Below are 26,050 nucleotides of genomic sequence, written 5' to 3'. Positions count from 1 at the left end.
TTCAGCGGTTTCTCAAAACCTACCCCAATTTGCCTGAGCTACTAGTGAAGGTGCGCCGCATGTGTGCCCATTTCCGCAAGTCACCGACAGCTTCAGCCGGTCTGTCAATGCTGCAGCAGCACTTGAAATTGCCAGCTCACCGGCTGTTGTGCGCTGGAACTCCACATTCCACATGTTTGCCAGGCTTTGTGAGCAGCAGAGGGCAGTAGTGGAATACCAGCTGCAACATGGTAGTCGCCTTTCCAGTCAGCTTCCGCTCTTCACAAACGAGGAGTGGGTATGGATGTCTGACCTCTGTGACGTTTTAAGAAACTTTGAGGTATCAACACAGATGGTGAGCGGCGATAACACTATTACCAGCATAACCATTCCACTTCTGTGTCTACTCAAATGCTCACTGCTCACATTGGACGATGAAGAGGAGGAGGGGCAGGAGACAGTTGCCTCCGCTACAGAGGGTAGTACCCATGGAAGTTTAATTCCATCTATTCTGCGTGGGTGGGCAGAAGAGGAGGAAGAGGATGAGGAGATTGAGAGTGATCCTCCTGAAGACGACAGCGAGGTTTTGCCTGTTGGTACTCTGGCTGTAATGACCGACGACACGCACAGGGAGGAAAACAGGGAAAGCCCTGCCCAAGGGAGAGGGAAAGGTGGTGACCCCTAACTCACCTTGCGGCTGGCACCTGACTGCCCTGACGTCCCTAGACGGGTTCCTCAATGTAATGACCGACGACACGCACAGGGAGGAAAACAGGGAAAGCCCTGTCCAAGGGAGAGGGAAAGGTGGTGACCCCTAACTCACCTTGCGGCTGGCACCTGACTGCCCTGACGTCCCTAGACGGGTTCCTCACCCGTGCGGCGATCGCGTGCCTAAACCCTGGCTTTCCCTAATATGAGCCCTAGATAGTGAACAGGCCGGTGGGATCGCTAGTCCGCACCACTATCACTAAGAGGGAAACACCAGGGAGAGGACAGACAAAACAGACAAACATATACACACAGGTGGGTGACCACAATAGACCAAAAAGGTCCAACAGGGATCCGGAGGGTAGCGTTCTGGACCAACTACCAGCGAACGCAGCAACACAGCTCCAGAAGGTCAGAATAGATGTCCAGGCAGGAAGCTCTATCTCTGGCAACCAGAGAAGTGTGAGAGAGGAATATAAGGAGGTCTGGGAGTGCTGGACAAGGAACAGCTGAGGAGAAGGAGCTACGGATCCCTGAGTGAGCCAAAAGGGTTTGCAAAGCAAACCCAGAAAGCTACCATAAGGAAAACAGCCCTATCTTAAATAGAGCGTGCAGCCAACCGCTGCGACTTCCTGACCCCGGGTATAACGGAGTCAGGTGTGGTTCTCGATACCCTCGTGACAGTACCCCCCTCTCTACGAGGGGCCTCCGGACACTCAGGACCAGGTCTCTCAGGATGAGAGGCATGAAAAACCCGAACTAACCTGTCAGCGTTTACCTCAGACGCAGGAACCCACATTCTTTCCTCGGGACCGTAACCTCTCCAATGCACCAGATATTGAAGAGAGCGGCGGACCCGACGAGAATTAACAATTTTGGATATCTGAAATTCTAGATTACCATCCACGACAACAGGAGGGGGTGGCAGCAGTGATGGTTCTAGAGGTGGAACATATTTTTTGAGTAACGACTTATGAAAAACATTATGAATTTTAAAAGTCTGAGGTAACTCCAGGCGAAAAGCCACGGGGTTGATGATGGCTACAATTTTGTAAGGGCCAATAAACCTAGGACCCAGTTTCCAAGAGGGAACCTTCAATTTAATATTCCTAGTAGACAACCACACATAGTCATTCACTCCTAGGTCCGGACCTGGCGACCGTCTCTTATCAGCCATGCATTTGTATTTACCTCCCATATTTTTCAAGTTAGCTTGCACCTTCTGCCATACCGATGAAAGAGATGACGAAAACCGTTCCTCTTCGGGAACCCCAGAAGACCCACCCTCTTTGAAAGTACAGAATTGGGGATGAAAACCATATGCACCAAGAAATGGTGACTTGCCAGTGGATTCCTGACGACGATTATTTATGGCAAACTCAGCTAACGGTAAATATGATGACCACAACTCTTGGTTTTCAGACACAAAACATCTTAGATATGTCTCAAGGTTTTGGTTGGTACGCTCAGTCTGTCCATTCGACTGAGGATGGAAAGCTGAGGAAAAGGACAAGTGTACCCCCAAACGGGAACAAAAAGCTTTCCAAAATTTAGAAATAAACTGGGTACCCCGATCCGAAACAACATCGGAGGGGACCCCGTGAAGCTTCACGATTTCACTGACGAATACCTGAGCAAGAGTCTTAGCATTAGGTAGTGCGGGTAACGCAATGAAGTGTACCATTTTGCTAAACCTGTCCACTACTACCAAAATAACTGTTTTACCCGCAGACAAAGGTAAGTCAGTGATAAAATCCATTGACAGATGTGTCCACGGTCTATTGGGAATGACGAGTGGTAATAGAGACCCTGCAACCTTGGCCACCAAAAACGACGAGACAATAGCTCCAAGGTTGCTTTACTACCCGGGTGCCCAGCAAGTGCCGAATTATGATGTTCCTTTAATAATTCGAAACGTAAGTTCAACGGTACAAACAATTTCTCTGAGGGGCAAGAGACCGTGGCGTTTCCCTGGGCCTCTAACACCTTCCCCTCCAGAACAGAGTGTACCGCAGAAACAACCACTCCTCTTTGAAGAATGGGCACCGGATCACTCACATTACCCCCTCCAGGGAAACAACGAGATAGTGCATCTGCCTTGGCATTCTTTGCCCCAGGACGATAGGTAATCACAAAGTTAAACCTGGTAAAAAATAGCGACCACCTAGCCTGTCTAGGGGTGAGAAGCTTAGCTGATTCGAGATACAGAAGATTTTTGTGGTCCGTAATCACAGTGATGGGGTGGACTGCCCCCTCTAAAAAGTGACGCCACTCCTCAAACGCAAGTTTAATAGCTAATAGTTCCCTATTGCCAATATCGTAGTTCTTTTCTGCTGCAGATAGTTTTTTAGAAAAGAAAGCACAAGGACGCCATTTGCCAGGAGACGGACCCTGAGACAGCACCGCCCCCACTCCCACCTCTGACGCATCGACTTCAACAATAAAAGGCTGAGAGACATCAGGTTGGACTAGTACAGGTGCTGAGGTAAACCTCTCTTTTAGAGAGGAAAAAGCAACTTTAGCGGCGTCAGACCATTTAGAAAAATCAGTCCCCTTCCTAGTCATGTCAGTAAGCGGTTTTACAATAAGTGAATAATTTTTAATGAATTTCCTATTGAAATTCGCGAAGCCCAAGAACCGTTGTAGTGCTTTGAGGTTCTCAGGAAGATCCCAATCTAAAATTGCCTGGACCTTCCTAGGATCCATACGGAAACCTGAAGCAGATAAAAAATAACCCAGGAATTGTATCTCCTGAACGGCAAAGACACATTTTTCAATTTTCGCATATAATTCATTCGTCCGTAGGACCTGCAGTACTTGTCTGACATGCACCTCATGTGTTCTCAGATCAGACGAATAAATTAAAATATCATCTAGGTATATTACCACAAACCTGCCGGTTAGATGACTAAAAATTTCATTAACGAAATGTTGAAAGACGGCAGGAGCATTGGTCAGACCGAAAGGCATAACTAGATTTTCATAATGCCCCTCAGGGGTGTTAAACGCTGTCTTCCACTCATCCCCCTCCTTAATACGAATCAGATTGTAGGCCCCCCTAAGATCAAGTTTGGAGAACCACCTAGCACCCGCAATCTGATTAAACAGGTCAGGAATGAGAGGAAGAGGGTATGGGTCTCGGATGGTTATCCGATTTAATTCGCGAAAATCTAAGCAAGGACGCAGGCCCCCATCTTTCTTTTTAACAAAGAAAAACCCTGCAGCCACGGGTGAAGAAGAGGGTCTGATGTGTCCCTTAGCCAAGCTCTCGGAGATATAATCTTTCATGGCTTGTCTCTCTGGACCCGAAAGATTATATAACCTGGCCTTGGGTAATTTTGCGCCGGGAATAAGGTTAACCGGGCAATCATAAGGACGATGAGGTGGTAACTTCTGACAACCCTTTTCAGAAAAAACATCCTCAAAATCCGAAATAAATGTAGGTAGGGTAGTTATGGAGGCGACTAAGCAATTGCTATTTAAGCAATTTTCTCTGCACTGCTCACTCCACTCCAATATCTCCCTGGCCTGCCAATCCACCACTGGATTGTGCGCTACCAAACAGGGAAGACCCAGCACTACCGGAGTGGGAAGCCCCTCCAGAACATAACCTGAAAGACACTCATTATGGTGGTCCCCTACCCGAAGGTGTAAATTATGAACAATGTGGGTGAGGTTTCTCTGAGACAGGGGAGCAGAATCAATAGCGAATATGGGAATGGGTATCTGTAACGTACAGAGAGACAAACCCAAAGTGCGGGCAAAATGGGCATCTATCAAATTTACCCCTGCTCCACTGTCTAGAAAGAAAGAAATAGTCTCCGTCTTATCACCAAAAATAATAACCGCTGGCAACACAAATTGCGATGTACGTATGGAGGAAACGTATACCCCCCGGCTGACATCCTCCACACCGCCTGGGGTTAGTAGTTTTTCCGACGGTCTTTTGTTTCTGAGGAAAGAAGGACAGACATTAATGAAATGACCCCTCTCCCCACAAAAAAAACAAACCCCACGCCTACGGCGAGCCTCAGGAGGACGGACCTGACGAGTAGTTCCTCCTAGCTGCATAGGCTCGTCTAAGTCCGTACAGACTAACTGCTGCTTGGGAGGGGTTACCAATTGCTCCGGTTTTTTCAACCTGTCCCTAAGGCGTCTATCTATTCGGATAGAAAGGGACATAACCGCATCAAGGGGTCTCATATAATGCAAGCGCATCCTTAACCCTTTCGGATAACCCAGAGCAGAACTGACTCCTGAGAGCCGGGTCGTTCCACTGGGTATCCGTAGCCCACCTACGGAATTCAGAGCAATACTCCTCTACCGGCCGCTATCCTTGTAAGAGTCTCCGTAATCTTGATTCAGCCAGTGCGACTCGGTCAGGGTCATCATATATGAGACCCAAGGCCCCGAAAAACTCATCCACTGACCGAAGAGCCTGGGAATCAGTAGGTAAAGAGAACGCCCAGGACTGCGGATCCCCCTGCAGCAGGGAAATAACAACCCCCACCCGCTGATCTTCATAACCAGAGGAGTAAGGGCGCAGTTTAAAGTATAATTTACAGGCCTCACGGAATGTCAAAAACTTGTCCCTTCCCCCAGAAAATCTGTCAGGGAGAGGGACCTTGGGTTCCGCAACAACCTGGTTACCAGTAGCAACCGCTGGGCTTGCAGTCAGTTGCAATTGCTGCTGTTGCTGGAGGACCGACGCCTTCAATCCTACCACCTCCAAAGACAGGCCATGAAATTGTTTGGACAGAGCAGCAATTTGATCCATACTGGATTCTAAGTAGGTAAAAAATTTTTTTTTTTTTTTTACCTACACAAAATAAGGGCCAGAGATAATGTAATTACCGACGACACGCACAGGGAGGAAAACAGGGAAAGCCCTGCCCAAGGGAGAGGGAAAGGTGGTGACCCCTAACTCACCTTGCGGCTGGCACCTGACTGCCCTGACGTCCCTAGACGGGTTCCTCAATGTAATGACCGACGACACGCACAGGGAGGAAAACAGGGAAAGCCCTGTCCAAGGGAGAGGGAAAGGTGGTGACCCCTAACTCACCTTGCGGCTGGCACCTGACTGCCCTGACGTCCCTAGACGGGTTCCTCAATGTAATGACCGACGACACGCACAGGGAGGAAAACAGGGAAAGCCCTGTCCAAGGGAGAGGGAAAGGTGGTGACCCCTAACTCACCTTGCGGCTGGCACCTGACTGCCCTGACGTCCCTAGACGGGTTCCTCACCCGTGCGGCGATCGCGTGCCTAAACCCTGGCTTTCCCTAATATGAGCCCTAGATAGTGAACAGGCCGGTGGGATCGCTAGTCCGCACCACTATCACTAAGAGGGAAACACCAGGGAGAGGACAGACAAAACAGACAAACACATACACCCAGGTGGGTGACCACAATAGACCAAAAAGGTCCAACAGGGATCCGGAGGGTAGCGTTCTGGACCAACTACCAGCGAACGCAGCAACACAGCTCCAGAAGGTCAGAATAGATGTCCATGCAGGAAGCTCTATCTCTGACAACCAGAGAAGTGTGAGAGAGGAATATAAGAAGGTCTGGGAGTGCTGGACAAGGAACAGCTGAGGAGAAGGAGCTACGGATCCCTGAGTGAGCCAAAAGGGTTTGCAAAGCAAACCCAGAAAGCTACCATAAGGAAAACAGCCCTATCTTAAATAGAGCGTGCAGCCAACCGCTGCGACTTCCTGACCCCGGGTATAACGGAGTCAGGTGTGGTTCTCGATACCCTCGTGACACTGGCACACATTGCTGACTTCATGTTAGACTGCCTTTCCTGCGACCCCCCGCGTTTTACGCATTTTAGAAAACATGGATTACTGGTTGTTCACCCTTCTCGACACCCGCTACAAAGAGAACTTCTCATCTCTCATTCCTTTGGTGGAGAGGATGAGCAAAACAGTGCAATACCAGAAGATTCTAGTTGAAAAATTGCTCCAAAAATGTTACTGTGTAAGCTTAGCTGCAGGCCTGCTTATAAAATCTTTTACAGGGTCAGCTCACCAGCAGGCCCGCACCTCAAATCTTTTACAGGGTCAGCTTACCTAAAGGCCCTCGCATTTAATTTTTTAGGGGGTCAGCTCACCTGCATGCCTTCGCATATAATGTTTTACAGGGTCAGCTCACCTGAAGGCCCTTGCATATAATGTTTTAGAGGGTTAGCTCACCAGCAGAACCGCACCTAAAACTTTTACAGGGTCAGCTCACCAGCAGGCCTGCACCTAAAATCTTTTACAGGGTCAGCTCACCTAATTATACCTAATAGGTAATTTTCACGAATGCTAACTTACTTGGATGTGGTAGCCGTAGCTGTTTCTCAGGCTACCTCTCCAGAATCAAACCATGACATCGTATACAGTAGTACATGCCAGACTCTTTCTAACAAAGCTAGAACCATCCCTTTACCTCACATAAATCCAGAGGTCTCCCAAATCATTGCTTTAATTGCTAGATTTATATCCAGCTGGCAACTTAAGGGGAGTGTCCTTTCTAAAGCAGCTCAGGGTGTGTGTCCTTTCTGTTGCAGTTCTTTCTCTATCACAGAACAGGAATCAGTTAAAGGATGAAACTGAGCATGTTCGGCCATCTCAGCGATCCGGACAAAGAAATTAGAAAACAAAGAAATAGCAGGTGGCGCTATACAGATACATTTTATTGACTAACTCAGTGGCTATACTACATTTTTAATTACCTGCAATTGATAAAGTTTTTAGATCCAGGTGCTGGTTTGAAAACTGTGGAATATTTTTCATGGGACAAGTCATTTAATTAACTCTTTTTTAGAATTTACTTTACAATCAATTTCCCATACACCTGCTTTGATAATGACTCTATACAAAACATTCTGTATGATTCTGTTTTGTACACTTTCTGATTTACCTGGTCGATTACATTATATATACCATAAGCTGCACCTCTTGCAATTGAAAATGCTTCAAGATGAGAAATTGCCTGACCAAGGCAATAACTGCTGATCACCACACTGAAGAAGACCTGTCAGAAAAGATGTGTTTTAAAAACAATAGGAAAGCATCTCTGACAAAAATAGATATGTCATTCATGGAAGTACGGTATGGACATGATATATGGATAATACAGTACTTTCCATGGTGTAATTAAAGGAGTTTTCCAATTCTAAAAGAGTGGTTCAGACCTGCCCGACCCAGGGTGGGGGTGATGCTCACCTGATCCCCGCCGCTGGATCTAGTCTGTCGGGCTCCTGGGCCGGCAGTTCTGCTCCCATGAGCGCCAAGGACCACATCTGTTGACAGGGGTACACGTGACCACTGCAGCCAATCACAGGCCACAGCAGTGACCTGCTCCCCCTGCGTCACATGTGACATCACGCGTAATGCAGAGTGAGCAGGTCACCACTGCAACCTATGATTGGATGCAGAGTTCACATGTGCCCCCCTCGATGGATGTTGTCTTTGGTGCACATGGATGTGGAACTGCCAGCCTGAGAGCCTTAGAAACTGGATCCAGCAATGGGGATCGAGTGAGTATCATCCCAAACCTGGATTGGGCAGGTCTGGGCCACTCTTTTAGAATCGGATGACCCCTTTAATCTCTTGTTTGTTAACAGTTGTATGTAATCACCTATGTTGTTTAAAAGGGGTTTTCCGAGTATTTAATGCTGATGACATATCCTCAGTACAGGACATTAGTATGTAATTGTCATGGTCCGACACCCGGCACCCCTACTGATCAGCTCTTTGAAGAAGCTGCGGCGCTCCAATGAGTGCTACAGCCTCCTCACAGCTTACCAAGCACAGCACCTTCCATTAGATAGCGGCTGTGGTTGGTATTGCAGGTCAGGCCTATTTGCTTCAAGTGAACAGAGCTGCGCTTAGACCATGTGACAGATGAACATCAGTTCACTGACCTAGACTAGTTTGATAGGCGGTGGTTCCAGGAGTTGGGCTTCCACCAATCAGACCATGATCTCCTTTTCTGAGGGTAGGTCATCGATATTAAACATTCAGATAACCCCTTTAAATATGTACAGTACAGACCAAAAGTTTGGACACACCTTCTCATTCCAAAAGTTTTCTTTATTTTCATGACTATGAAGGCATCAAAACTATGAATTAACACATGTGGAATTATATACATAACAAACAAGTGTGAAACAACTGAAAATATGTCATATTCTAGGTTCTTCAAAGTAGCCACCTTGATTACTGCTTTGCACACTCTTGGCATTCTCTTGATGAGCTTCAAGAGGTAGTCCCCTGAAATGGTCTTCCAACAGTCTTGAAGGAGTTCCCAGAGATGCTTAGCACTTGTTGGCCCTTTTGCCTTCACTCTGCGGTCCAGCTCACCCCAAACCATCTCGATTGGGTTCAGGTCCGGTGACTGTGGAGGCCAGGTCATCTGGCGCAGCACCCCATCACTCTCCTTCATGGTCAAATAGCCCTTACTTTCAAAGTTTTCCCAATTTTTCGGCTGACTGACTGACCTTCATTTCTTAAAGTAATGATGGCCACTCGTTTTTCTTTACTTAGCTGCTTTTTTCTTGCCATAATATAAATTCTAACAGTCTATTCAGTAGGACTATCAGCTGTGTATCCACCTGACTTCTTCTCAACGCCCCTGATGGTCCCAACCCCATTTATAAGGCAAGAAATCCCACTTATTAAACCTGACAGGGCACACCTGTGAAGTGAAAACCATTTCAGGGGACTACCTCTTGAAGCTCATCAAGAGAATGCCAAGAGTGTGCAAAGCAGTAATCAAAGCAAAAGGTGGCTACTTTGAAGAACCTAGAATATTACATATTTTCTGTTGTTTCACACTTGTTTGTTATGTATATAATTCCATATGTGTTAATTCATAGTTTTGATGCCTTCAGTGTGAATCTACAATTTTCATAGTCATGAAAATAAAGAAAACTCTTTGAATGAGAAGGTGTGTCCAAACTTTTGGTCTGTACTGTATGTAGGCACCTTTTTACAAATGTCTAAATTTCTTCAGCTAATCTTATGCTTCTGACATTTCTTTATAACTTAGTTGTATAGGTAAAAGACACAGCATCAGATTTAAACTTAAAAGACCTGCTTGAGTCTTCCGAAGGCCAAACAACAACCTCCCTCTTGCCATCTGTAACCAATTTAGTCTTATGAGTGTAAAAAACCACTGTATAAATTAAAAACATATTCAATTCTATATTAAAAGGGTTGTGCAGAGTATAAAAAATATGGTCCTCGTTGGTCTCTGTATACTTCTCTACAGCGGATTGCATGCCATTTAATCACGTGACCACTGCAGCCAATCACTGGCCTCAGTAATCTAGTGATGTAAATATAAACAAGACTGCTAGCTGCACCAATCACATGGTTGGATGGCATGTGATCAGCAGCACAGTATACAGAGCGGGATTATATGGGGTGTTTTTCTTTTTTATATTTTTAAGCATTCCCTGTATTTTGAACGGGGGACAACCCCTTTAATACTAAGTCTCAATGCCAATACTGCTAGCCATTTTTGAAATGAGAGAATTAAAAAAGAGATGGTTCCTTGACTATAAAGAACCATCTCCTATTTTGATGTGTGAATTAGTGTTGAGCACGAATATTCGAATCACGAATTTTAATCGCGAATATCGCCACTTTGAGAATTCGCGAATATTTAGAATATAGTGCTATATATTTGTATTCGCGAATAGTGTTGAATATTCTAATCGCGAATTTATCGGGAATATATTACATTGCCGATTTTTGCAATCAAGTAAACAATGACTGGATATCACAAATTCTCGAATTTGCAAATTTATTGCGAATATTCGGCAAAAAATTCGCTAAATATTGCGAATTCGAATATTGCCTATGCCGCTCATCACTAATGTGAATCAGGTTTGTTACCAGAGGCCAAGCAAGTAAAGCTTTAGTCGTAGGGACAGTCAGCCCTGATTCAGCCACCAGCATTCACATTTAACTATGTTGAATATTTATATCATGCTTGTTCATCTATAGATGTACAGTGTAAACGGTTGTATCATGCAGCATTATAAGCGTTTAATACTCCCACAAAACACCAATGATTCTAAACCATGTGTGTGGCCATCTAAACAGAAAACACTAAAATATCCACACTACAAAAATGTATGTTTCGCCCGACGGCTTCTTCCAGGGGGCCGTCGGGCGAAACCGTCAGGCGAAACGTACGTCGGGGAGTTGCTAGAGGTCACACTATACAGCGGTCTGTATCATTTCATGTTTCTATGTTTGTTCCAAGTATTATACTTATTACCTTTGAGTTTAGCCTTGTGCCTTACCTAGCTTATATTGCGGTTTATACAGTTGGGTTGGTTATCCACCATGCACTAACATGATATGGCCATTGGGCCTGCCTGCTTTGTAGGTTGGCTAGGGAACTTTTTACCTAGCTATATAAATTATCCTGACTTTCAGGATAAGTGTACTGATGGATATGGGCCCTTCTGAATAGTGGACTTTTACAGGCGTTCTTTGATACGCATAGATCGCTGTATGCTTTTACATGTGACTTGCCACATGCTGCTATATGGGATCCGTTTTTAACCGTATCTCTGTGATTGTATTATTATACTTTTTATTATATGGAATTCAATAAATATTATATTTTTGTAGTGTGGATTATAAGCGTTTAGCAACAACATACAACCAGCAAATCATCTGATTTAATGGGAAAGTATAATCTATATTTTGCAAATTGTTTTAGTTCCTGTACATGTTTTGTAATTGACCATGTTGCCTGAATTGCTGTTAACATGATTTAGGGATATTCTTTAAAGCAACCACAAGGACATTGAATTCTGTGGGAGTGTTCGAGACTTGTATTGTGACCTGTATTATCTCTATCTGAATCATGCACCACTCTGGCCTATTAAAGTTTATGGGTTTGTGAAAATTGCTGAAAGAACATGGATCGGGACTGTCAGGCCTTGTATTAGGTAATATAGTATATATAGTAAATGTAATATTTTTTTCTGAAGTTTCTTTTACTTCTTGTTTTAGTCTTGTTGTATCCAACGTCAAAATATAGAAACATGGACACAGAAAGGTCAAATTGTATTTTATTTACATTAAAGTAAAATCAGGTATGTTCACGGGTAGGGATGAGCGAACCCGAACTGTATAGTTCGGGTTCGTACCGAATTTTGGGGTGTCCGTGACACGGACCCGAACCCGAACATTTTCGTAAAAGTCCGGGTTCGGGTTCGGTGTTCGGCGCTTTCTTGGCGCTTTTTGAAAGGCTGCAAAGCAGCCAATCAACAAGCGTCATACTACTTGCCCCAAGAGGCCATCACAGCCTTGCCAACTATTGGCATGGCTGTGATTGGCCAGTGCAGCATGTGACCCAGCCTCTATATAAGCTTGGGTCACGTAGCGCTGCACGTCACTCTGCTGATTCAAGCATAGGGAGAGGTTGCAGCTGCGACGTTAGGGCGAGATTAGGCAGATTAACTCTTCCAAAAGACTTCATTCTGTGATCCATCTGCAGCTGTGGATCATTGAAGTGCTATTATTGACTTGCTCACTTTTTTGAGGTTGCCCAGAGCGTTTTTAGATCACTTTTTTTCTGGGGTGATCGGCGGCCATTTTGTGACTTGTGGTGCGCCAGCACGAGCTATCACCAAGTGTATTTAACCATCGATAGTGTGGTTATTTTGTGCTATATCCTACATCAGCTGCAGGCTGAGCCTGTGTCACCGAAGTGCATTTAACCATCAACAGTCTGGTTATTTTTTGGCCATATACTACATCAGCTGCAGGCTGAGCCTGTTTCACCCAAGTGCATTTAACCATCAACAGTCTGATTATTTTTTGGCCATATACTACATCAGCTGCAGGCTGAGCCTGTGTCACCCAAGTGCATTTAACCATCAACAGTGTGGTTATTTTTTGGCCATATATTACATCAGGGGCAAGTTGAGCCTGTCACCCAGCGCCTAAAAAATAGACCTGACATTTCTATTCAACCATATCTGCACAGTTTTAGCTGGTCAAGTTATTTGTAGTGACCGTAAAAGCAGACTTTTTGTTCTGGGTTGAAAAAGCATTCCCAAATTTGCCATTCTGAAAATAACTAGTTTGTGGTATTTCAGGCCTACTTGAAATCTATCCCAAAAAGAAAATCTTACATTGAAGTTATTGATAGTGTCATTCAGAAAAACCTAGGACACACGCTAGCGTGCTGATAGAAGTGTCATTCTGTGATTAAACCTATAACTGTCACACAGCGCAAAAAAAAACAGGTCTCACATCTCTATTCAACCAAATCTGCACAGTTTTAGCTGGTCAAGTTATTTGTAGTGACCGTCAAAGCAGACTTTTTGTTCTGGGTTGAAAAAGCATTCCCAAATTTGCCATTCTGAAAATAACTAGTTTGTGGTATTTCAGGCCTACTTGAAATCTATCCCAAAAAGAAAATCTTACATTGAAGTTATTGATAGTGTCATTCAGAAAAACCTAAGACACACGCTAGCGTGCTGATAGAAGTGTCATTCTGTGATTAAACCTATAACTGTCACACAGCGCAAAAAAAAACAGGTCTCACATCTCTATTCAACCAAATCTGCACAGTTTTAGCTGGTCAAGTTATTTGTAGTGACCGTCAAAGCAGACTTTTTGTTCTGGGTTGAAAAAGCATTCCCAAATTTGCCATTCAGAAAATAACTAGTTTGTGGTATTTCAGGCCTACTTGAAATCTATCCCAAAAAGAAAATCTTACATTGAAGTTATTGATAGTGTCATTCAGAAAAACCTAAGACACACGCTAGCGTGCTGATAGAAGTGTCATTCTGTGATTAAACCTATAACTGTCACACAGCGCAAAAAAAAAACAGGTCTCACATCTCTATTCAACCAAATCTGCACAGTTTTAGCTGGTCAAGTTATTTGTAGTGACCGTCAAAGCAGACTTTTTGTTCTGGGTTGAAAAAGCATTCCCAAATTTGCCATTCTGAAAATAACTAGTTTGTGGTATTTCAGGCCTACTTGAAATCTATCCCAAAAAGAAAATCTTACATTGAAGTTATTGATAGTGTCATTCAGAAAAACCTAAGACACACGCTAGCGTGCTGATAGAAGTGTCATTCTGTGATTAAACCTATAACTGTCACACAGCGCAAAAAAAAACAGGTCTCACATCTCTATTCAACCAAATCTGCACAGTTTTAGCTGGTCAAGTTATTTGTAGTGACCGTCAAAGCAGACTTTTTGTTCTGGGTTGAAAAAGCATTCCCAAATTTGCCATTCTGAAAATAACTAGTTTGTGGTATTTCAGGCCTACTTGAAATCTATCCCAAAAAGAAAATCTTACATTGAAGTTATTGATAGTGTCATTCAGAAAAACCTAAGACACACGCTAGCGTGCTGATAGAAGTGTCATTCTGTGATTAAACCTATAACTGTCACACAGCGCAAAAAAAAACAGGTCTCACATCTCTATTCAACCAAATCTGCACAGTTTTAGCTGGTCAAGTTATTTGTAGTGACCGTCAAAGCAGACTTTTTGTTTTGGGTTGAAAAAGCATTCCCAAATTTGCCATTCTGAAAATAACTAGTTTGTGGTATTTCAGGCCTACTTGAAATCTATCCCAAAAAGAAAATCTTACATTGAAGTTATTGATAGTGTCATTCAGAAAAACCTAGAACACACGCTAGCGTGCTGATAGAAGTGTCATTCTGAGATTAAACCTATAACTGTCACACAGCGAAAAAAAAAAAAGGTCTCACATCTCTATTCAAACAAATCTGCACAGTTTTAGCTGGTCAAGTTATTTGTAGTGACCGTCAAAGCAGACTTTTTGTTCTGGGTTGAAAAAGCATTCCCAAATTTGCCATTCTCAAAATTGTGGTGAACGGGAACAATGAGGAAAACATCTAATAAGGGACGCGGACGCGGACGTGGACATGGTCGTGGTGGTGTTAGTGGACCCTCTGGTGCTGGGAGAGGACGTGGCCGTTCTGCCACAGCCACACGTCCTAGTGAACCAACTACCTCAGGTCCCAGTAGCCAGCAGAATTTACAGCGATATTTGGTGGGGCCCAATGCCGTTCTAAGGATGGTAAGGCCTGAGCAGGTACAGGCATTAGTCAATTGGGTGGCCGACAGTGGATCCAGCACGTTCACATTATCTCCCACCCAGTCTTCTGCAGAAAGCGCACAGATGGCGCATGCAAACCAAGCCCATCGGTCTGTCACATCACCCCCATGCATATCAGGGAAACTGTCTGAGCCTCAAGTTATGCAGCAGTCTCTTATGCTGTTTGAAGACTCTGCTGCCAGGGTTTCCCAAGGGCATCCACCTAGCCCTTCCCCAGGGGTGGAAGAGATAGAATGCACTAACGCACAACCACTTATTTTTCCTGATGATGAGGACATGGGAATACCACCTCAGCACGTCTCTGATGATGACGAAACACAGGTGCCAACTGCTGCGTCTTTCTGCAGTGTGCAGACTGAACAGGAGGTCAGGGATCAAGACTGGGTGGAAGACGATGCAGGGGACGATGAGGTGCTAGACCCCACATGGAATGAAGGTCGTGCCACTGACTTTCACAGTTCGGAGGAAGAGGCAGTGGTGAGACCGAGCCAACAGCGTAGCAAAAGAGGGAGCAGTGGGCAAAATCAGAACACCCGCCGCCAAGAGACTCCGCCTGCTACTGACCGCCGCCATCTGGGACCGAGCACCCCAAAGGCAGCTTCAAGGAGTTCCCTGGCATGGCACTTCTTCAAACAATGTGCTGACGACAAGACCCGAGTGGTTTGCACGCTGTGCCATTAGAGCCTGAAGCGAGGCATTAACGTTCTGAACCTTAGCACAACCTGCATGACCAGGCACCTGCATGCAAAGCATGAACTGCAGTGGAGTAAACACCTTAAAAACAAGGAAGTCACTCAGGCTCCCCCTGCTACCTCTTCTGCTGCTGCCGCCTCGGCCTCTTCTGCTGCTGCTGCCGCCGCCTCGGCCTCTTCCTCTGCCTCTGGAGGAACGTTGGCACCTGCCGCCCAGCAAACATGGGATGTACCACCAACACCACCACCTGCGTCACCAAGCATCTCAACCATGTCACACGGCAGCGTTCAGCTCTCCATCTCACAAACATTTGAGAGAAAGCGTAAATTCCCACCTAGCCACCCTCGATCCCTGGCCCTGAATGCCAGCATTTCTAAACTACTGGCCTATGAAATGCTGTCATTTAGGCTGGTGGACACACACAGCTTCAAACAGCTCATGCAGTGGCGTACCAAGGGGGGGGGCGGGGGGGCGGCCCGCCCCGGGTGCCACTCACAAGGGGGGTGCCAGCCGCGACTGAGGATAAAAAAAATAAAATAAAAAAAAGTGGCGAGTGGGCCAGGCGTGGCGCTGTGATAGGGACAGGGCTCCAGATGGTCTCTTTCTCCCCCTGTGCTGCTGCCGCCGCGGTGAATAAGAAGAGGGACAGGGCCGGGGGAGGGGCTGTGGCCACTGCGCCACCAATGAAGATAACTGAGCTGTTAATACAAATGCAGGAGGCGGGTGCCGGAATCAAATAGCGGCACCCGACCTCTATGACAGGGAGCTGCGATCAGCGGCAGTTAACCACTTAGGTGCCGCTCCCTGTCATAGAGGTCGGGTGCCGCTATTTGATTCCGGCACCCGCCTCCTGTATTTGTATTAACAGCTCAGTTATCTTCAGAGTGCCCCCCCCCCCAGTATAATAAACATTGATTGCAGCGCCCCCCCCAGTATAATAAACATTGAGTGCGCCCCCCCCCAGTATAATAAACATTGAGTGCGGCGCCCCCCCCCCCCAGTATAATAAACATTGGTGGGCAGTGGGCAGTGCCAATGAGGGTTAAAAAATAAAAAATTAACTCACCTCCTCCAATTGATCGCGTAGCTGCTGCCGGTCTCCTTGTAATTTCTTCAGGACCTGTGGTGACGTCACTGAGCTCCAGCCTCTAGCACATGGTCCATTACCATGGTGATGGATCATGTGATGTATCATGTGATGAGCTCAGTGACATCACCACAGGTCCTGAAGAAAAAGTACATGAGACCGGCTGCTACGCGATCAATTGGAGGTGGTGAGTTAATTTTTATTTATTTTTTTAACCCTCATTGGCACTGCCCACCAATGTTTATTATGTTGGGGGGGGGGAGGGCGCACTGTGCCACCAATGTTTATTATACTGGGGTGTTGGGGGGGGCGCACTGCACCACCAATGTTTATATGTTTATTATGCTAGGGAGGGGGGGCGCACTGCCCACCAATGTTTATTATGTTGGGGGGGGCACACTGCGCCACCAATGTTTATTATACTGGGGTGTTGGGGGGGGCGCACTGCACCACCAATGTTTATATGTTTATTATACTAGGGAGGGGGGGCGCACTGCGCCACCAATGTTTATTATGTTGGGGGGGCGCACTGCGCCACCAATGTTTATTATACTAGGGTGTTGGGGGGGGCGCACTGCACCACCAATGTTTATATGTTTATTATACTAGGGAGGGGGGGCGCACTGAGCCACCAATGTTTATTATACTGGGGTTTAAGGGGGTGCAGGTTTTTATTTTATTAAGGAAGGGTTAAGGGGTCTATTAAGGGGTGGTTAATGGGTTTTATTAAGGGGGGTTAATGGGTTTATTTCGTTAAGGGGGTGTGCAGAGGTTTATTTTATTTTTATTTATAAATATTATTTTATTTTTATTTATAAATATTATTGAAAACATTGAAAAAAGTTTGTGCATGTTTTTTTAACTTTCTTGGGGGGGGGGGGGGGGGGGGGGGGTGCCAAACAAAGGGTTCGCCCCTGGTGCCAAATACTCTAGGTACGCCCCTGAGCTCATGTCACTTGCTGTCCCACAGTATGTTGTTCCCAGCCGCCACTACTTCTCCAAGAGAGCCGTGCCTTCCCTGCACAAGCAAGTGTCGGATAAAATCAAGTGTGCACTGCGCAACGCCATCTGTGGCAAGGTCCACCTAACCACAGATACGTGGACCAGTAAGCACGGCCAGGGACGCTATATCTCCCTAACTGCACACTGGCTGGGTAAATGTAGTGGCGGCTGGGCCCCAGGCGGAGAGCTGTTTGGCGCACGTCCTTCCGCCGCCAAGGATCGCAGGGCAACATTATTTGCCTCCTGTCTCCTCCTCCTCCTACTCAGCTTCCTCCTCCTCTTCTTCCACCTGCTCATCCAGTCAGCCACACACCTTCACCACCAACTTCAGCACAGCACGGGGTAAACGTCAGCAGGCCATTCTGAAACTCATATGTTTGGGGGACAGGCCCCACACCGCACAGGAGTTGTGGCGGGGTATAGAACAACAGACCGACGAGTGGTTGCTGCCGGTGAGCCTCAAGCCCGGCCTGGTGGTGTGCGATAATGGGCGAAATCTCGTTGCAGCTCTGGGACTAGCCGGTTTGACGCACATCCCTTGCCTGGCGCATGTGCTGAATTTGGTGGTGCAGAAGTTCATTCGCAACTACCCCGACATGTCAGAGCTGCTGCATAAAGTGCGGGCCGTCTGTTCGCGCTTCCGGCGTTCACACCCTGCCGCTGCTCGCCTGTCTGCGCTACAGCGTAACTTCGGCCTTCCCGCTCACCGCCTCATATGCGACGTGCCCACCAGGTGGAACTCCACCTTGCATATGCTGGACAGACTGTGCGAGCAGCAGCAGGCCATAGTGGAGTTTCAGCTGCAGCACGCACGGGTCAGTCGCACTGCGGATCAGACACACTTCACCACCAATGACTGGGCCTCCATGCAAGACCTGTGTGCCCTGTTGCGCTGTTTCGAGTACTCCACCAACATGGCCAGTGGCGATGACGCCGTTATCAGCGTTACAATACCACTTCTATGTCTCCTTGAGAAAACACTTAGGGCGATGATGGAAGAGGAGGTGGCCCAGGAGGAAGAGGAGGAAGAGGGGTCATTTTTAGCACTTTCAGGCCAGTCTCTTCAAAGTGACTCAGAGGGAGGTTTTTTGCAACACCAGAGGCCAGGTACAAATGTGGCCAGACAGGGCCCACTACTGGAGGACGAGGAGGACGAGGATGAGGCGTAGGTGGAGGAGGATGAGGATGAAGCATGTTCACAGCGGGGTGGCACCCAAAGCAGCTCGGGCCCATCACTGGTGCGTGGCTGGGGGGAAACACAGGACGATGACAATACGCCTCCCACAGAGGACAGCTTGTCCTTACCTCTGGGCAGCCTGGCACACATGAGCGACTACATGCTGCAGTGCCTGCGCAACGACAGCAGAGTTGCTCACATTTTAACGTGTGCGGAATACTGGGTTGCCACCCTGCTGGATCCCCGGTACAAAGACAATGTGCCCACCTTACTTCCTACACTGGAGCGTGATAGGAAGATGCGCGAGTACAAGCGCACGTTGGTAGACGCGCTACTGAGAGCATTCCCAAATGTCACAGGGGAACCAGTGGAAGCCCAAGGCGAAGGCAGAGGAGGAGCAAGAGGTCGCCAACGCAGCTGTGTCACGGCCAGCTCCTCTGAGGGCAGGGTTAGCATGGCAGAGATGTGGAAAAGTTTTGTCACCACGCCACAGCTAACTGCACCACCACCTGATACGGAACGTGTTAGCAGGAGGCAACATTTCACTAACATGGTGGAACAGTACCTGTGCACACCCCTCCACGTACTGACTGATGGTTCAGCCCCATTCAACTTCTGGGTCTCCAAATTGTCCACGTGGCCAGAGCTAGCCTTTTATGCCTTGGAGGTGCTGGCCTGCCCGGCGGCCAGCGTTTTGTCTGAACGTGTATTCAGCACGGCAGGGGGCGTCATTACAGACAAACGCAGCCGCCTGTCTATAGCCAATGTGGACAAGCTGACGTTCATAAAAATGAAGCAGGCATGGATCCCACAGGACCTGTCCATCCCTTGTGCAGATTAGATATTAACTACCTCCCCTTAACAATATATTATTCTACTCCAGGGCACTTCCTCATTCAATACTATTTTTAATTTCATTTTACCATTATATTGCGGGGCAACCCAAAGTTGAATGAACCTCTCCTCTGTCTGGGTGCCGGGGCCTAAATGTGTGACAGTGGCCTGTTCCAGTGGTGGGTGACGTGAAGCCTGATTCTCTGCTATAACATGAATACAGATTCTGCGCTGACATAAGGCCAGATTCTCTGTTACGGGACCGCTCTCCTCTGTCTGGGTGCCTGGGGCCTAAATGTGTGACAGTGGCCTGTTCCAGTGGTGGGTGACGTGAAGCCTGATTCTCTGCTATGACATGAATACAGATTCTGCGCTGACATAAGGCCAGATTCTCTGTTACGAGACCTCTCTCCTCTGCCTGGGTGCCTGGGTCTAAATGTGTGACAGTGGCCTGTTCCAGTGGTGGGTGACGTGAAGCCTGATTCTCTGCTATGACATGAATACAGATTCTGCGCTGACATAAGGCCAGATTCTCTGTTACGGGACCTCTCTCCTCTGCCTGGGTGCCTGGGCCTAAATGTGTGACAGTGGCCTGTTCCAGTGGTGGGTGACGTGAAGCCTGATTCTCTGCTATGACATGAAGACAGATTCTGCGCTGACATAAGGCCAGATTCTCTGTTACGGGACCGCTCTCCTCTGTCTGGGTGCCGGGGCCTAAATGTGTGACAGTGGCCTGTTCCAGTGGTGGGTGACGTGAAGCCTGATTCTCTGCTATGACATGAATACAGATTCTGCGCTGACATAAGGCCAGATTCTCTGTTACGGGACCTCTCTCCTCTGCCTGGGTGCCTGGGCCTAAATGTGTGACAGTGGCCTGTTCCAGTAGTGGGTGACGTGAAGCCTGATTCTCTGCTATGACATGAATACAGATTCTGCGCTGACATAAGGCCAGATTCTCTGTTACGGGACCTCTCTCCTCTGCCTGGGTGCCTGGGCCTAAATGTGTGACAGTGGCCTGTTCCAGTGGTGGGTGACGTGAAGCCTGATTCTCTGCTATGACATGAAGACAGATTCTGCGCTGACATAAGGCCAGATTCTCTGTTACGGGATCTCTCTCCTCTGTCTGGGTGCCTGGGCCTAAATGTGTGACAGTGGCCTGTTCCAGTGGTGGGTGACGTGAAGCCTGATTCTCTGCTATGACATGAATACAGATTCTGCGCTGACATAAGGCCAGATTCTCTGTTACGGGACCTCTCTCCTCTGCCTGGGTGCCTGGGCTTAAATGTGTGACAGTGGCCTGTTCCAGTGGTGGGTGACGTGAAGCCTGATTCTCTGCTATGACATGAAGACAGATTCTGCGCTGACATCAGGCCAGATTCTCTGTTACAGGACCTCTCTCCTCTGCCTGGGTGCCTGGGCCTAAATGTGTGACAGTGGCCTGTTCCAGTGGTGGGTGACGTGAAGCCTGATTCTCTGCTATGACATGAATACAGATTCTGCGCTGACATAAGGCCAGATTCTCTGTTACAGGACCTCTCTCCTCTGCCTGGGTGCCTGGGCCTAAATGTGTGACAGTGGCCTGTTCCAGTCGTGGGTGACGTGAAGCCTGATTCTCTGCTATGACATGAATACAGATTCTGCGCTGACATAAGGCCAGATTCTCTGTTACGGGACCTCTCTCCTCTGCCTGGGTGCCTGGGCCTAAATGTGTGACAGTGGCCTGTTCCAGTGGTGGGTGACGTGAAGCCTGATTCTCTGCTATGACATGAAGATAGATTCTGCTCTGACATAAGGCCAGATTCTCTGTTACGGGATCTCTCTCCTCTGTCTGGGTGCCTGGGCCTAAATGTGTGACAGTGGCCTGTTCCAGTGGTGGGTGACGTGAAGCCTGATTCTCTGCTATGACATGAATACAGATTCTGCGCTGACATAAGGCCAGATTCTCTGTTACGGGACCTCTCTCCTCTGCCTGGGTGCCTGGGCCTAAATGTGTGACAGTGGCCTGTTCCAGTGGTGGGTGACGTGAAGCCTGATTCTCTGCTATGACATGAAGACAGATTCTGCGCTGACATCAGGCCAGATTCTCTGTTACGGGACCTCTCTCCTCTGCCTGGGTGCCTTGGCCTAAATGTGTGACAGTGGCCTGTTTCAGTGGTGGGTGACGTGAAGCCTGATTCTCTGCTATGACATGAAGACAGATTCTGCGCTGACATATGGCCAGATTCTCTGTTACGGGACCGCTCTCCTCTGTCTGGGTGCCGGGGCCTAAATGTGTGACAGTGGCCTGTTCCAGTGGTGGGTGACGTGAAGCCTGATTCTCTGCTATGACATGAATACAGATTCTGCGCTGACATAAGGCCAGATTCTCTGTTACAGGACCTCTCTCCTCTGCCTGGGTGCCTGGGCCTAAATGTGTGACAGTGGCCTGTTCCAGTCGTGGGTGACGTGAAGCCTGATTCTCTGCTATGACATGAATACAGATTCTGCGCTGACATAAGGCCAGATTCTCTGTTACGGGACCTCTCTCCTCTGCCTGGGTGCCTGGGCCTAAATGTGTGACAGTGGCCTGTTCCAGTGGTGGGTGACGTGAAGCCTGATTCTCTGCTATGACATGAAGACAGATTCTGTGCTGACATCAGGCCAGATTCTCTGTTACGGGACCTCTCTCCTCTGCCTGGGTGCCTGGGCCTAAATGTGTGACAGTGGCCTGTTCCAGTGGTGGGTGACGTGAAGCCTGATTCTCTGCTATGACATGAATACAGATTCTGCGCTGACATAAGGCCATATTCTCTGTTACGGGACCGCTCTCCTCTGTCTGGGTGCCGGGGCCTAAATGTGTGACAGTGGCCTGTTCCAGTGGTGGGTGACGTGAAGCCTGATTCTCTGCTATGACATGAATACAGATTCTGCGCTGACATAAGGCCAGATTCTCTGTTACAGGACCTCTCTCCTCTGCCTGGGTGCCTGGGCCTAAATGTGTGACAGTGGCCTGTTCCAGTGGTGGGTGACGTGAAGCCTGATTCTCTGCTATGACATGAAGACAGATTCTGTGCTGACATCAGGCCAGATTCTCTGTTACCGGACCTCTCTCCTCTGCCTGGGTGCCTGGGCCTAAATGTGTGACAGTGGCCTGTTCCAGTGGTGGGTGACGTGAAGCCTGATTCTCTGCTATGACATGAAGACAGATTCTGCGCTGACATAAGGCCAGATTCTCTGTTACGGGACCGCTCTCCTCTGTCTGGGTGCCGGGGCCTAAATGTGTGACAGTGGCCTGTTCCAGTGGTGGGTAACGTGAAGCCTGATTCTCTGCTATGACATGAATACAGATTCTGCGCTGACATAAGGCCAGATTCTCTGTTACGGGACCTCTCTCCTCTGCCTGGGTGCCTGGGCCTAAATGTGTGACAGTGGCCTGTTCCAGTGGTGGGTGACGTGAAGCCTGATTCTCTGCTATGACATGAAGACAGATTCTGCGCTGACATAAGGCCAGATTCTCTGTTACGGGACCGCTCTCCTCTGTCTGGGTGCCGGGGCCTAAATGTGTGACAGTGGCCTGTTCCAGTGGTGGGTGACGTGAAGCCTGATTCTCTGCTATGACATGAATACAGATTCTGCGCTGACATAAGGCCAGATTCTCTGTTACGGGACCTCTCTCCTCTGCCTGGGTGCCTGGGCCTAAATGTGTGACAGTGGCCTGTTCCAGTGGTGGGTGACGTGAAGCCTGATTCTCTGCTATGACATGAATACAGATTCTGCGCTGACATAAGGCCAGATTCTCTGTTACGGGACCTCTCTCCTCTGCCTGGGTGCCTGGGCCTAAATGTGTGACAGTGGCCTGTTCCAGTGGTGGGTGACGTGAAGCCTGATTCTCTGCTATGACATGAAGACAGATTCTGTGCTGACATCAGGCCAGATTCTCTGTTACGGGACCTCTCTCCTCTGCCTGGGTGCCTGGGCCTAAATGTGTGACAGTGGCCTGTTCCAGTGGTGGGTGACGTGAAGCCTGATTCTCTGCTATGACATGAAGACAGATTCTGCGCTGACATAAGGCCAGATTCTCTGTTACGGGACCGCTCTCCTCTGTCTGGGTGCCGGGGCCTAAATGTGTGACAGTGGCCTGTTCCAGTGGTGGGTGACGTGAAGCCTGATTCTCTGCTATGACATGAAGACTGATTCTGCGCTGACATGAAGCCAGATTCTCTGCTATGTCATGAAGAGACTGATTCTCTGCTGACATGAAGCCAGATTCTTTGCTATGGCATGAAGAGACTGATTCTCTGCTGACGTGAAGCCAGATTCTCTGCTATGGGACCTCTGTCCAATTGATATTGGTTCATTTTTATTTTTTTTATTTTAATTTTAATTCATTTCCCTATCCACGTTTGTTTGCAGGGGATTTACCTACATGTTGCTGCCTTTTGCAGCCCTCTAGCTCTTTCCTGGGCTGTTTTACAGCCTTTTTAGTGCCCAAAAGTTCGGGTCCCCATTGACTTCAATGGGGTTCGGGTTCGGGACGAAGTTCGGATCGGGTTCGGATCCCGAACCCAAACATTTCCGGGAAGTTCGGCCGAACTTCTCGAACCCGAACATCCAGGTGTTCGCTCAACTCTATTCACGGGGTATCAGAAATAGAAGTAGTGTAGATGGTGCTGATAGTATTTTAAAACAAATGATTCTTTATTAATTTTTATGTGATTATATTTGGTCTATGAAAAAGTTATGTACAAGGATCCTTAAAAGATTATTAGATTCCCTTAAAAATACTTACCACAAGGGCATCTCCAATGGTATATCCCTGATCTCCCAGAATAAGAACTGTACCATACCAAAATCCTAGCCCATATGATGCATACACAATTAGATACACAAAGCCAAGGGCAAGCTGGGATGCAATGGCTTTCTTGATACCAAGTTTTTGGGCTTCTCCCAAATTATTTGTGTATCTAAAAATGAAAACAATGATATATGAAGTTTGGCATCTATAAGTTTTTGTATAACTTAACCCTTATGAAAACACCTTTTTAGTTCTTTCTCTTGCCCTCCAAATGCCACCACTGTCCTTATGGAGGAGAGGACCTCCTCAGCCACGGCTCCGGCTTTTGCATACGCTGAGAGCTCTTTGCTTGTCAGAGACACCATCATCTATTGACAGAGTGAAACATAATTTTAATTATTTTATGAGATAACATTATTTATGATGGTGTGCACATGATGAATAACAATGTTTTTTTTAAAGACAATGATAGATCAATGTGATGAGGGGGGGGGGGGGGTCAAGTGAAAGATTCAGTTTCATACAGTTGAAGGTGTAATTCCAGAGGTTATGCCACCAATGTCTGAAAGGCAGGGGTCAACATGACCACAGATCGCTTGGTGAGTTGGCTGCTTGAGGTAGATTTTAAGTTGAAAGACATCTGCACATCAATCCATTTGGGATTTAAAGAATCAGCTAAGCCAACCTGCAAGCAGTAAGTGACTGATAAAAGCATTTTTGAGTATGTAACAACAATTGTGTTGAAAATGTAATGATTACCTTAGAACAAAATGCTGATGATATTGACATTAGTGGACTTGTGGACATGTATACTAATGCAAGCTTCCACCCTTTTGCCAATCCAATTACTAATCCAGCTAAACAAGTTGCGAAGTTTTGCAAAAAATGGCCAACTTTGTCTCCAATTCCATCATTAATTTTATTGATGTCTCTAAAATATACAAGCAAATATATTTAATAAGGTAACAAAATCTCAACCCAAAATGTTACTCTGTTACTCTTACTCTGTGAGTCGACTGTTAAGTTCTCCAGATTTGGTGACATCAAACCAACTCATTTCTTTGGATAATACTGAATGGAAAAATGTTTTTCGTATTCTTCTTGTCTGTCTTGCAGCAGCTAGAACCCAAAATGATACTTGTACATATCCACAAACTAAGACAGCAGCTCCTAAAGCAGCATAATATAAGGAAAACCTATGGAGGGAAGTGATAGTTGATAATTACTCAGAAGCTAAAATATACACAATAATATTAGCATAGCCACAGATGTGGTTGCTGATTCCTCCACCAGGGCTGCTTTAACATGATTTCAAAAAGTATAGCAGAAGGTAGGTTATAGAACCTGAAGATCTTGGCACCATGGAGACTTGAAATACAAGTATACCCTCTGGTCCCAACACCTCTACTTCTTGTTTGCTCAACACAGATAGTGCTTTCTGTATCAGCACATGACCAGTGCTGTGTGTGAAAGAGATTGGCTGACTGGTTCATAGCTAAGTCAACACCAAAGTTGACCGATGTGTAGAGAAGGGGCCAGGCACAGCTATTAGAATGAGCCAGTGGAAATGTCCTCTGTCAAGCACAAGCAGGAAGTGGAAGTGTTAATACCCGGGGCCAGAGGGCATACCTGAAAAGTGGGGCACTCTGGAGAATTGAATCAGTTGTAACTTGTTTTTT

At 47.1% G+C, this 26,050-nt stretch overlaps 2 protein-coding genes across 3 annotated transcripts in view; both read right to left on the bottom strand.

Moving 5' to 3' along the window:
- Positions 1–26,050, bottom strand: part of LOC121002302 (ATP-binding cassette sub-family B member 5-like) — a 1,125,761-nt gene that overhangs the window by 533,777 nt on the left and 565,934 nt on the right. The gene's annotated exons all lie outside the window — the stretch shown is intronic.
- The window catches only part of LOC121002303 (ATP-binding cassette sub-family B member 5-like), a 202,694-nt gene that overhangs the window by 123,970 nt on the left and 52,674 nt on the right, over positions 1–26,050 (bottom strand). Inside the window, exons 6-10 of one of the 2 annotated variants that reach the window (XM_040433703.1) lie at positions 25,376–25,567; positions 25,131–25,302; positions 24,615–24,739; positions 24,366–24,540; positions 7,592–7,705 (exon numbers count right to left, since the gene is read on the bottom strand). In XM_040433703.1, the coding sequence (XP_040289637.1) occupies positions 7,592–7,705; positions 24,366–24,540; positions 24,615–24,739; positions 25,131–25,302; positions 25,376–25,567 (778 nt within the window). Of the gene's footprint in view, positions 1–7,591; positions 7,706–24,365; positions 24,541–24,614; positions 24,740–25,130; positions 25,303–25,375; positions 25,568–26,050 lie in introns of those variants that run through there. The other variant, XM_040433704.1, reaches the window with a different exon arrangement.

The sequence above is a fragment of the Bufo bufo genome, chromosome 5, assembly GCF_905171765.1.
Source record: "Bufo bufo chromosome 5, aBufBuf1.1, whole genome shotgun sequence".
Taxonomy (NCBI): Eukaryota; Metazoa; Chordata; class Amphibia; order Anura; family Bufonidae; genus Bufo; species Bufo bufo.
This window is presented reverse-complemented; position numbering and strand designations above follow the sequence as displayed.